Source organism: Physeter macrocephalus, chromosome 4, assembly GCF_002837175.3.
Source record: "Physeter macrocephalus isolate SW-GA chromosome 4, ASM283717v5, whole genome shotgun sequence".
NCBI lineage: Eukaryota > Metazoa > Chordata > Mammalia > Artiodactyla > Physeteridae > Physeter > Physeter macrocephalus.
The window spans coordinates 29,865,086-29,878,458 of record NC_041217.1 but is presented as its reverse complement, the minus strand read 5'-3'; the positions used below and the strand labels follow the sequence as shown (position 1 = coordinate 29,878,458).

The 13,373-nt window shown below is 37.2% G+C and overlaps 2 protein-coding genes across 4 annotated transcripts in view; one reads left to right on the top strand and one right to left on the bottom strand.

The window, feature by feature from the left end:
* Positions 1 to 1,756, bottom strand: part of ODR4 (odr-4 GPCR localization factor homolog) — a 63,865-nt gene extending 62,109 nt beyond the window's left edge. For both annotated transcript variants that reach the window (XR_008617044.1, XM_055084071.1), the window contains exon 1: positions 1,559 to 1,756. The gene's annotated coding sequence lies outside the window, so the exon portion shown is untranslated. The remainder of the gene's footprint in view (positions 1 to 1,558) is intronic.
* Positions 1,757 to 2,269: 513 nt separating this feature from the next.
* The window catches only part of TPR (translocated promoter region, nuclear basket protein), a 74,058-nt gene continuing 62,954 nt past the window's right edge, over positions 2,270 to 13,373 (top strand). The window contains exons 1-6 of one of the 2 annotated variants that reach the window (XM_007117749.4): positions 2,270 to 2,650; positions 4,168 to 4,272; positions 6,171 to 6,244; positions 7,782 to 7,878; positions 9,003 to 9,106; positions 9,446 to 9,610. In XM_007117749.4, the coding sequence (XP_007117811.1) occupies positions 2,500 to 2,650; positions 4,168 to 4,272; positions 6,171 to 6,244; positions 7,782 to 7,878; positions 9,003 to 9,106; positions 9,446 to 9,610 (696 nt within the window). In that variant the 5' untranslated portion in view covers positions 2,270 to 2,499. The remainder of the gene's footprint in view (positions 2,651 to 4,167; positions 4,273 to 6,170; positions 6,245 to 7,781; positions 7,879 to 9,002; positions 9,107 to 9,445; positions 9,611 to 13,373) is intronic. The other variant, XM_028488447.2, reaches the window with a different exon arrangement.

The window sequence follows — 13,373 nt, the reverse complement described above, 5'->3', positions numbered from 1 at the left end:
ACTGCCTGTCTAAATCATTAATGCCTCTATAAAGTTAAGGGCTTTCCACTTTTACCACCTTAAGGTATGCATTTCTGGGTATTAAACTTTCTTCTACTTCATCATGCTATTCTACTCCTTTTCCTTCTGCCCTAAATAATTCTTAATTCTTACAAGAAATAGCAGTTAACAGTGACTCCAAGGTTATGATATGTAACTTTCTAATCTTACTTTTTCCAAGGTGTCATCTATTAGTCACGTTAATGTGTAAGAAACTGAATGCAACAGAAAGACGAAAATCTTTGGGTTATGAAATCTAGTTGACTGTCGGATATTTTTTTTCTTTAGTGCTCCTTCAAAACTTTGAAATGTAGCTAACCATACTTTATAAAGGACACTAATAAAAATGTAGATCTTCTCTTATACAGTTCAATTTTTCCTGAAATGCTGTTTATCAGCAGGAGCTTTGCAAGCTGTCCAAACTCTGACTTGAGACCACTCAACTTCCCTGGACTCTGTTTTCCTAGTCTACAAAATAAAGAATCTGGATCATAGCAGGTCGGAAAACCTAATTTTAGGATTCTCTAAGTCCAAGTTCAGAACATCTGCATTTTCCAAATGGTAGATCAATAATGATAATATTGTGGGCCTAGGACATAATACAGTACTGCACATACCAGCAACCTTAATTAAAGTGCTTATATAAAATATTTTGGGGGGGCTTCCCTGGTGGCGCAGTGGTTGAGAGTCCGCCTGCCGATGCGGGGGACGCGGGTTCGTGCCCAGGTCCGGGAGGATCCCGCGGGCCGCGGAGCGGCTGGGCCCGTGAGCCGTGGCCGCTGGGCCTGCGCGTCCGGAGCCTGTGGTGGCCGCTGGGCCTGCGCGCCCGGAGCCTGTGCTCCGCGGCGGGAGAGGCCACAGCAGTGAGAGGCCCGCGTACCGCAAAAAAAAAAAAAAAAAATTGGCGGGGAAAGAAACAACCTTAAGCTCCTTCCTGCTATTCTCAAAGGTCTGCTACTGTGGGAATTGTAGGGAGGATGACATTAGGAATGCTTTATTTTCAATAAAAAATTTAACAAATTCTTTTAGAAGAGTAATCAAACATGAAATAATCTACGGATTCAGCTTAGAAGTCACAGAACTACAATTTGGAAACAAGTAGTTCTGTTACGGTGGCAGGGTGAAAAGTGGTTTTTAAGAACGAACGTGTTTAACAACTTCTGTTCCAACAGTTTTTCAATTTTAACAATATAAACACAAGGAAACATTTTCTGTAACGTTACCTTAAAACATACAAATAAAAGCTACACTCAAACTCCTCTTGGTTTTTAAAAATCCTCTTCCTGGAAAATAAACCGAGCTCCTTAAATTCCTATTAAATCACTGTTACCAACTCCGCCACCAAAAAACAAAAAAATCTAAGTACGATAAGTCTCATAACTGGACTTGAGTGTGTCGTACAGGAGTGACCGTCCATATGTTTCCTACACTATCCCTTTCTGTCCTTGAAAAGGCAGTTCTCTGTGCCCAAGTGCACAAACATCACACACACACGGATTTCACCCTCAGGCTGACTCACCTGTACTCAGACTGTGCACGCGTGGCAGACAAGTCTGTCGAACTGTCAGACCACCTGAAAAACGTGTTTAGAGTGCAAGTATCAGCCTCCAGGGACCAGATTCCACTCCGGTCCCAATTTCACAGTCAATGAATTCATCAGAAAGCGACGAACGTCCCGCACCTCACTTCCTACTCCACAACCGGGGTCTCTGGAGTCAGGTGGCTCAGATTGATGACGCACGCTGCCCCCCTCCTTTCACCGCAGCGCCTCAGCCAAAGCGACTGCGGTCGCCACCCCGCCCCCTTCCGGGCGCCATTAAGAGCGTGGCGGTAGTCCGGCGTCTGCCGTCCGACCCTGCCGGGACCGATGCCCTCTAGCGGCCCAGTGTCTAAAAGCCGCCAAAGAGGACGACCCATGACATCCCGGAGCTATGACGGTAAGGTCGCCTTCCTCTTTAGGGAGGAACGTAGGTTAACGGGTACTATGTGGCGCCACCTCGCGGATAAGTGGTCGCGCGGCAGGCAAGGAGAGCCGGGGGGCGGGGAGAAAGGAGGAAGCGGACTTGGTGGTGCGGAATTGGATTCACGGAAGGGATTGTGAAAAACTACGTTTCCCAGAAGCCTACGCGGCTAGAAGCGGGTGGAAAAGGGGGCCGGAAAGCGGGGTGCACGACAGGAGTCAGAGGCTGCCTCTGAACTCGGGTTCCCAGGGTGCACAGCTTCCGGTGGTTGCGCGCGCGCTGCGGACGCGGGCGCTGCGGCGAGTCTGGTGCAGCAGCTAACGCGGGACTCGATTTCCCAGGGTCCCGCCGCGGGACTCTCCGTCGGGCGGGCGCGCGCGAGCCACCGAGCGAGGTGGCAGAGGCAGCAGCCCAGGCTTCTGGGTCCTCTTGGTCTTCGCCTTTCTTCTCCGTTTCTGTTCCGTCGGCTGCTGCCGCCGCGGTCCCCGGCCCGATCGACATGGCGGCGGTGTTGCAGCAAGTCCTGGAGCGCACGGAACTGAACAAGCTGCCTAAGTCGGTCCAGAACAAACTTGAGAAGTTCCTTGCTGACCAGCAGTCCGAGATCGATGGCCTCAAGGGGCGGCACGAGAAATTTAAGGTGGAGAGCGGTAAGTGCGACGCCCTTCCCGCCCTTGTTTCTGGGCGCGACCCCAGCGATGGCTGGTCTCCCCTTGCAAGCTCGCACCGTCCACGGCTTCACTGCTAGCATCGCTTCTCCGGCTCCGTGGGCACCATAGGCCTTCTCGTAACTGCTTCCCTCACAGTTTGATACGAAGGAGCCTGTTTTTAAAATGTGAATCCACATTGAGTTCCTGTTTTCTTTGTAATTAGGGTGGTCTCATTTAGGGACGCCTAACGTTGTCCGGCAAACAGAAATTGTGAATATTTGGGTCTGTTTACACCGGACTAGGGGTCTGCGACTCCTAACTCTTCTAAGCCTAGAGTACCATGTCTGTATGTTGCACGTTAAATGATAGTAATTTCTGCTCTGTTTTCTAGTCATCTGCCTTCAAAGGCCTATGTCTTTAATGATAACTTCCTGCGCTTGTTGAGTCTGTCTCGCTCTGGTCCGTTTTGTGTTTACAAAAACGAGTAGGTGCATAAGACAGCGCTGGAAACACAGTGCACGTGCAGTAAATGTTTAATATATTCGACTTCTTTCTAAAAGTTGGAGTTTGATAGAAAATATATTAAGACCTTATAAATACCGGTAGTAGACCCTCAAATAAGAAAGTTCCTCACTATGATGACTTGAATATCATTGAAGAAAGATTAAGAGTATAGTAATTACCATTAGTAAAATACAAACCGTCTGTTGTGTGTCCTGGTTTACCAGGTTGTGTGTCTTGGTTTACCAGGTTTTTTATTTTGGCGGGGGTGGGGGGCGGTGCGGGATTGGTAACTGGTTTTTGCTAAGTGGATTGAAAATTCTGAAGAAGTTTTCATTTTAAAAAAATAAATAAAATTACCAAGCAGAATTGATGTTGAAAATTAATTCTCTGAATCCCAACACTGAATATAGTGCACTGCATTCTATGTGTTAATTTACACAATAAATATTGAGCGTCTTTTATGTGCTTCTAATGTGCTGAACAGTACACCATCAGTCGCTTCCCTTGGAAAGTTAACATGTTTATTTTTACATAAATTTAGTAATTTTATATGTTCAGGCATTATTTTGGCTATTTTAAGACAAACCTTTTTAAAGCAAAGCAGTTTTTAACCTAAATAATTTTTTATCCATTTAATAAATATATTTTTTTGGTCTGCTTTATGCTAAGAAGTCTACTGATGTGTGGGGAAAATACTATGATAAATGAGACATGTTGCCTGCCTTGAAGAATCTCATAATCTTGTGGAGTAGGCAGAAAAATAATTTGTTAAAACCCTCTCAGGCCTTATTTTCTTTTGTCATTTTACATATGTCAGTTGGAAATATTGGATTAAAGTCCTTTTCTGTACTCGATCTATTTATCTTTACTCAAATTCTGTCTTATTTGGAGTGTGGGTTCCAATACCATGTCTTAAATTTTAAAATCAAGGTTATCAAAAATAAGTAGCAGTATCGACAGTGTGTACATGTATGTTTGATTTTTTTTTTTTTTTTTCCTCTGATCATCTGTAGAACAACAGTACTTTGAGATAGAGAAGAGGCTGTCCCACAGTCAGGAGAGACTTGTGAATGAAACCCGAGAGTGCCAAAGCTTGCGGCTTGAGCTGGAGAAGCTCAGTAAGTATTTAATTATATCTTTCTAATATTGGAGTATTGAGGTCTTCAGATACTCCTTTGTATGCTTTGGAAACATTTATTTACTGTATATGAAAATACTGATTGTCCTTGTTTTCATTTCTGGTAATATTATGTTTTTTTTTCTTTCAGTGTGATTTTTTTTTCATTCAGTGGTAAAGACTTTGAAAGAGTACAGGGCTTAATGGTCAGGAGGCATGGGTTCTAATTCTGACTGCTATTAAAAATTCTTATGTCATATGTAAATCATAACAGTGTTTGATTATTGTTTATAAAATGGCTAGAACCACTTGTCTACCTACTTAAACAGCTGTACAGGTCAAATGAGGTATATATGAAAGCACTTTGAAAAGGCTAAAGCATTATCCAACTGAAAAAGTAAAGAGTGACTTAATTATTTTTATGTTGTTGAAAAATTAAAGCCTTTTAGTTCCATTATTATATTCATGTTTTAACTCTTGTTATGATATTTATAACTACTTATGAACCTCAGGGTGTAATTTCCTCTTTAAGGCCTAATTCCATTGAAAGATGAACAGCTATTTCTCTTCTTAATTAATTTTCTTACATCATTAAGTCCTAGAAAGTACACAAGATCTTAAAGGTGCTGACATTTCTTGGGAGGATGATGTGTTTTTATGTGCCTTGTTTACAGAGAAAAAAGCGAATGTCAGGAAGATCTTTATAGAGTAGGGACAATATTTGTTATTAGGTATAGCTGGATTTTAATTTCATTGGGAATGCAAGAAGCTAATAATCAAGAGAATGGCTGAAACATTAGTCTTCTTTCTTAACCAAGTCCATGCCCATCGGCCGTATGTTTGAGTTGAAACCCTTTTCAACTAATTTTGGCACATTTCATTTTTAAAACATGTGACGTATACATATGATGGTATGTATACATGTGTAATGAGGGTATGAATACTTGAGGAGCTACATCTGATTTATCGCCTTTACATAGTTTTGTCTTGGCGTTAAAGAAAAAGGTTTGTAGGGCAATAGTGCTAAAAAATTTCAAGAAAATGACTGTGATCCCAGCTTCTTTTATGAGATCTGGAAAAGGGAGAGGGAGGAGAAGATGGGGATAAACCTAGATAGACATGCCTTCCTGGGGTGTACAGTTTATATTTTTTTAGTTTGGAAGCAGTAACTAACATTTAAATGACATAGAAAATTTGGACAAATTTAGCAGGTTTTTTGTTTTTCTTTTAATAAACGAATTGTTTAACTTGGAAGTAATAATAATGTATTTGTTCATTAAATTATCAGCACATAACGTAGACGTGTTTCAGTGGAAGAAAGTTTCAGAAAGTATACTCTTCCTAATTATTGGAATATGTTTAGAAGAGAAACTTTAGGGGAGATAGCCCATTATGACTGGAGATTGTGGGACTGAAAATTCAATATCAGCATAGCTCTTTTTAGCGTGGTAAACCAGCTGAATTACAGTTATCCATTATTGTGATTTACTCTGTATACATTTCATGTAGTTTAAATGTTATTATTTATTCTCTTGATTTTGTCTTTTTTCACTTAATTTTTAAATTTGCAAATACAATTAATTCACTTTTTTATGACTGACTTAGAAGATGTCATTGAAAAATAAGGAATTGGTAATTGCAAATACTTTTTCCTAAAAATGTTGGCTAAAATGATCACAAATATGATTTTGAAGACAGGATAGCATATTTAAAAATTTGTACTGGAAATACAGTAAATTTGGGTTGTACTCACGAATTTGGAACACAGTGTTGTGCAGCTCAACCTTTCTGAAACTCAGTTTTGTAATTTCAAAATGTGTGTGGGTGGCCGTTGAATACAACCTGTCATCGCAAATTTTAAGCTTATGTACGTGTGTTCATAAAATTCCTTTTATCCAGACAGTCAACTGAAGGTGCTAACTGAGAAAAACAAAGAACTTGAAGTGGCTCAGGATCGCAATATTGCCATTCAGGTAAAAGTTATTCCTGTGAATAAAGCTAATTGTAAATCTGATACTTGAGGAAGTTTTCTATTCTGATTGTGCTTATTGGTTATTTAGTCAGTGGGAAGATGAAAGTTAGGAGAAGCTACTAACAAAAATGTATATACATAAATTCCTTAATAGGATTTTATGTTTTAATGATTGGATATTCCTTTTACTTATTAGAATATGTAAGTTCTTGATATAAAAAAACCCTTGCTTTTAGCTGTGTAGCTCTTAAGTCATGATTAAAAAAAAATTTTTTTTGCATTATAAGTGCCATAAATCTGTAAGTAGGGTAGATATTCATAGATCCATCTGTCTGTCTATCCACCCACTTACCTATGTATCTTCCTTCCATTCTTTTAGAAATTATCTATTTAATGCTTACTATTGCCTAGGCATTATTTCAAGTATTGTGATACAGTTGGGGATATGTGTGAATCCACATTGGTAATCATTTCCTTAGGGTAGTAATTAAGAATAACAGATTGAATATGATTACAAGGATTGCGGGCCAGTTTGTTTAATAAAGTGGTCATACCCAGTGATTCTTTGATCAGATAGACCTTTAGACTCTTGCCATTGCTTTTTAAAAATTTGCATTTGATTTGAGGTTAAAAGATATTTGATATATGGAAGACACTTATCGTGGGAAAGAGCGATAGACTTGATCCAATAGAAATTTAAAATTTTCTACATGAAAAGAATTAAAAAGCAAATAAATCATAGAGAGTATTTTCTCAATAAAAATATGACTATATATATCCTTAATACATGATTACTTTCAAATTATAAGAAAAATTATTCAAAGGGGGAAATGGGCAAAGGTTTTTAAAACCAGACAGGAAGCTGTACAAATAGCCAATAGCTATATGAGATATTATTCTACTTCACTTGTAATCAGAAAAATGCAGATAATGCAACAAGGTAATTATTTTTCACCTCCCCATGTTAATACTGATTTTTTTGTTTCTCCTTTTTTTTTTTTTTTTTTTAAGCATAATCTTCACTTCTGGCATAAGTGGCTTGAGATTGGCAATTATGACTTAAAGAAAAGCCGATAAATTGCTGTTGTCTTGCTGCAAAGCCATTTGACAAAATATATTGAGAGTTTTAAATAATTCTGTTTCTGGGGATCTTTCTTGAGAAATAATTTGAACCAAGGTGCAGTGATATCCATTGAAGTTTTATAACAGCAAAAATTAGAAGTAAATTGAGTTTCTTATAAAGGCTTGTTGAAGTAATTATATAATTATAAGACACTTCCAAGTGATTAAAAAGTGACATGGGAAATTTTTTTGTGAGTCTAGGGAGAATAATTTTTAAAAACCCAAAACATGAACAGAAGTGTTGAGATTATGGGTAGTTTTTAAACATTTTGATGTATAAGCCGTAAGTAAGAAAACCAACCATTTTTAAACCACTGCTAATGTTAACTAAGGTGCCAATTCCATGTTCATTTCTATATATTTGATCAACTTGATTTTCTTATTAAATGTTTTATGCTTACTCCTTCATCTGACAGAGCCAGTTTACAAGGACAAAGGAAGAATTAGAAGCTGAGAAAAGAGACTTAATTAGAACCAATGAGAGACTATCTCAAGAACTTGAATATTTAACAGGTATGAACAAGGACCTTAGTCTCTAACTTCACTCTTTCCTTTCTCTTCTAACAGTGCTAAGATATAATCCCCAGTCCATTTCTATTAGCTGGTGTTTGTCATAGCTCAGAATAGAGTTCAGAGTAATATCCTGTTGTTTCTCCTACTCATTTATCTCTAGATCATTCTGAGCACTTAAAGAGGTGTCTATAGACAAGTACACAAATGAAAAACATCTGAAAGAATTTGGACCAAGGTTTATGTACTGCAGTATTATTTATAGTATCAAATTGGAAACTGTTTAGATGTTCAGTTGTAGAGGCTGAACTCCTTCGTTTTGTACAGACACCCTTGCTGGAATAAGCTGTCCACAAGCGTTATATTGAATATAAGAATCTAAAAGGAGAGCCCATATTTAAAAGCACAGGCTGAAAGAATTAGGAAGCAAGAATATAAGATGTTTAGACATAGAATATAATATGTAATACAGTTGATGTATTCGAGTGAATGTGACTCTTAAGCAGTTTAATGGTATCCGATTCCCTTTGGTTCCTTTTTATAAGATTTTTCAGAATTTTTATTTCTACTGAAGGAAGAATTTCTAAATACTTATGTTACTGTACAATAATAGTCAATTAGTAACTATTCTGTTCTCAGAAAAATTAATTCAAAGTATTTGTTGATGATTTTGATCAGCTAATGGGTAGGTAAAATTAAATTTTTTCATAAAAACCTTCATGTAAGGAATACAAAAAAAATTAAGCATGTATATTCCTGCTGTTTTGAGTGTAAGATTTTGATAGGTATCATTGCTTTTTAACTTAAGAAATGGCTAATTTGTGAAAATTTAATAGACCTTTGGTTAATATGAGGAAAATTAATGTTAATGTTGTATATTTAGCTTTAGATACTGCATTTAAAATAAGATAACCAGTATAATTTACAAGTTTGGTTGGATGCATGAATTTAGCTTCATCATCTATTTGTTAAAATTAAATTTTTGATTAAGTATGACAGAAACAAGTTAAAATAGAAGAGTTGAGAACTACTTATATAAATGTTTGTATTCCTAGAGATGCATTTTTGATGTTTGGTTCCTCTGACCATTCATTAGTCATTTTCACATTCTCTTCTGACCTTTCTAGAGGATGTTAAACGTCTAAATGAAAAACTTAAAGAAAGCAATGCAACAAAGGGTGAGCTTCAGTTAAAACTGGATGAACTTCAAGCTTCGGATGTTTCTGTTAAGGTGAGAAACAAACAATTTCTAATGCACAAAATACAACTTTTGATTAAAACTCACCTAAATTAAGTTTTAAATATAAGCAAGTTATCTATAAAGGAATTAAAAGCTACATTTTTTTAATATCAGGGAATTAAGTTTTAAGACAATTTTAATTGAACTGTTTTGCTTATGTGATGTTTGTTTCATATTGTTCTTACCTGATTCTCTTTTCTGTTAAGAGTCCATGCAAATACTTATTTCTGTTGTAAAAGTTCTGCTTGTGTACCTTAGCTACACACAAAATCTTTTGAAAAACCATATGTTATATTTAACTGTAAACCTTTTTTTCTTGGATTTCCTTAGTATCGAGAAAAACGCTTGGAGCAAGAAAAGGAGTTGTTACATAATCAGAATACTTGGCTGAATACAGAGTTGAAGACCAAAACTGATGAACTTCTGGCTCTCAGCAGAGATAAAGGAAATGAAATTCTCGAGCTTAAATGTAATCTTGAAAACAAAAAGGAGGAGGTAATTTAGTAAAATTGTATCTTTATGTTAGTTACAATTTACATTTGTGTGCCAGCTTATACAAATTTATTCAGTGGAGTACCAAATTAAATATATTGTAAAATTAGGGGTCAGTGTGGAGGACATAACTCATAAACATTTGGCCTAGGAAATTAACCAATTACATTTTTTAAATCGGATTATAATTGATTTACAATGCTGTGTTAGTTTCTACTGTACAATGAAGTGAATCAGCTATATGTATACATGTATCCTCTTCCTCTTGGACCTCCCTCCCACCCCCCATCCCACCCATCTAGATTATCACAGAGCACCGAGCTGAGCTCCCTGAGCTATACAGCAGGTTCCCACTAGCTGTCTTTTTTACACATGGTAGTGTATTTATGTCAAACCTAATCTCCCAGTTCATCCACCCTCCCCTTCCCCCACTGTGTCCACACATCCATTCACTACATCTCTGTCTCTATTCCTGTCCTGGAAATAGGTTCATCGGTACTATTTTTCTAGATTCCACATTTATGCGTTAATATACGATATTTGTTTTCTCTTTCTGACTTGCATTTAAATAAAGAATTTACATATCCTTGGATGAATTTTCATACTATCTACTGTCTTATGGTATGTCTTTCCTAAGATACATGTTTAAGAAGTGGTGGTGTGTTTCTCTGAGCTAAATCTAAACATGTTGTTCTGTGACCTATTATTTTTCATTTTCTTAAACATTCATATTTTATGTAAAATGCTTTTTTGGGTGTGGGGGATTATTTTGCTTTTACTTGGCAGTTAAACTTTATTTTTAACATATTTATTGGAGTATATTTGCTTTATAATGGTGTGTTAGTTTCTGCTGTATAACAAAGTGTATCAGCTATACGTATACACACATCCCCATATACCTTCCCTCTTGTGTCTCCCTCCCACCCTCCCTATCCCACCCCTCTAAGTGGTCACAAAGCACCGAGCTGATCTCCCTGTGTTATGCGCCTGCTTCCCACTAGCTATCTGTTTTACATTTGGTAGTGTAAATATGTCCATGCCACTCTCTCACTTTGTCCCAGCTTACCCTTGCCCCTCCCCATGTCCTCAAGTCCATTCTCTACATCTGTGTCTTTATTCCTGTACTGCCCCTAGGTTCTTCAGAACCATATTTTCTTTTTTTTTTTTTTAGATTCCATGTATATGTGTTAGCATACGGTATTTGTTTTTCTCTTTCTGACTTACTTCACTCAGTCTGACTGACTCTAGGTCCATCCACCTCACTACAAATAACTCAATTTCATTTCTTTGTATGGCTGAGTAATACTCCATTGTATATATGTGCCACATCTTCTTTATCCATTCATCTGTCGATGGACACTTAGCTTGCTTCCATGTCCTGGCTACTGTAAATAGAGCTGCAGTGAACATTATAGTACATGACTCTTTTTGAATTATGGTTTTCTCAGCGTATATGCCCAATAGTGGGATTGCAGGGTCGTATGTTAGTTCTATTTTTAGTTTTCTCAGGAACATCCATACTGTTCTCCATAATGGCTGTATCAGTTTATATTCCCACCAACAGTACAAGAGGGTTCCCTTTTCTCCACACCCTCTCCAGCATTTATTGTTTGTAGATTTTTTGAGGATGGCCATTCTGACCAGTGTGAGGTGATACCTCACTGTACAATTTACATTCCCACCAACAGTGCAAGAGTGTTCCCTTTTCTCCACACCCTCTCCAGCATTTATTGTTTGTAGACTTTTTGATGAAGGCCATTCTGACTGGTATGCGGTGATATCTCATTGCAGTTTCGATTTGCATTTCTCTAATATTTAGCAATGTTGTGCATCTTTTCACATGCTTTTTGCACATCTGTATGTCTTCTTTGGAGAAATGTCTATTTAGACGTTCTGCCCACTTTTTGATTGTGTTGTTTGTTTTTTTGATATTGAGCTGCATGAGCTATTTGTATATTTTGGAGATTAATCCCTTGAAGGTTGCTTTGTTTGCAAATACTTTCTCGCATTCCATAGATTGTCTTTTTGTTTTGTTTATGGCTTCGTTTGCTGTGCAAAAGCTTTTAAGTTTAATTAGGTCCCATTTATTTATTTTTGTTTTTATTTTCATTACTCTAGGAGGTGGATCCAGAAAGATATTGCTGTGATTTATGTCAAAGGGTGTTCTGCCTAAGTTTTCCGCTAAGAGTTCTACAATGTCTGGCATTACATTTAGGTATTTAATTCATTTTGAGTTTATTTTTGTGTATGGTGTTAGGGAGTGTTCTAATTTCATTCTTTTACATGTAACTGTCCAGATTCCCCAGCACCACTTACTGAAGAGACTGTCTTCTCTCCATTGTATATTCTTGCCTCCTTTCTCATAGATTAATTGACCACAGGTGCGTGGGTTTATCTCTGGGCTTTCTATCCTGTTCCATTGATCTATATTTCTCTTTTTGTGCCACTACCATACTGTCTTGATTACTGTAGCTTTGTAGTATAGTCTGAAGTCACAGAGCCTGATTCCTCTAGCTCCGTTTTTCTTTCACAAGATTGCTTTGGCTATTCAGGGTCTTGTGTTTCCATACAAATCATGAAATTTTTTGTTTTAGTTCTGTGAAAAATGCCATTGGTAGTTTGATAGGGATTGCACTGAATCTGTAGATTGCTTTGGGTAGTGTCATTTTCACAATGTTGATTTTTCCAGTCCAAGAACATGGTATATCTCTCCATCTGTTTGTATCATCTTTAATTTCTTTCATCAGTGTCTTATAGTTTTCTGCATACAGGTCTTTTTTCTCCTTAGGTAGGTTTATTCCTAGGTATTTTATTCTTTTTGTTGCAGTGGTAAATGGGAATGTTTCCTTAATTTCTCTTTCAGGGCAGCCTTGCTTGTTCCTGATCTTAGTGGAAATGGTTTCAGTTTTTCACCATTGAGGATGATATTGGCTGTGGGTTTGTCATATATGGCCTTTATTTTATTGAGGTAAGTTCCCTCTATGCCTCCTTTTTGGAGGGTTTTTATCATAAATGGGTGTTAATTTTGTTGAAAGCTTTTTCTGCATCTAGTGAGATGATCATATGGTTTTTCTCCTTCAGTTTGTTAATATCGTATATCATATTGATTGATTTACATATATTGAAGAATCCTTTCAATCCTGGGATAAACCCGATTTGATCATGGTGTATGATCCTTTTAATGTGCTGTTGCATTCTGTTTGCTAGTATTTTGTTGAGGATTTTTACATCTGTGTTCATCAGTGATATTGGCCTGTAGTTTTCTTTTTTTGTGACATCTTTGTCTGGTTTTGACATCAGGGTGATGATGGCCTCGTAGAATAAGTTTGGTACTGTTCCTCCCACTGCTATATTTTGGAAGAGTTTGAGAAGGATAGGTGTTAGCTCTTCTCTAAATGTTTGATAGAATTCACCTGTGAAGCCATCTGGTCCATCCCATCCTGGGCTTTTGTTTGCTGGAAGATTTTTAATCACAGTTTCAATTTCAGTGCTTGTGATTGGTCTGTTATATTTTCTATTTCTTCCTGGTTCAGGCTCAGAAGGTTGTGCTTTTCTAAGAATTTTTCTCTTTCTTCCAGATTGTGCATTTTATTGGCATATAGTTGCTTGTAATAATCTCTCATGATATATTGTATTTCTTCAGTGTCAGTTGTTACTTCTCCTTTTTCATTTCTAATTCTAGTGACTTGAGTCTTCTCCCTTTTTTTCTTGAGGAGTCTGGCTAATGGTTTATCAATTTTGTTTATCTTCTCAAAGAACCAGCTTT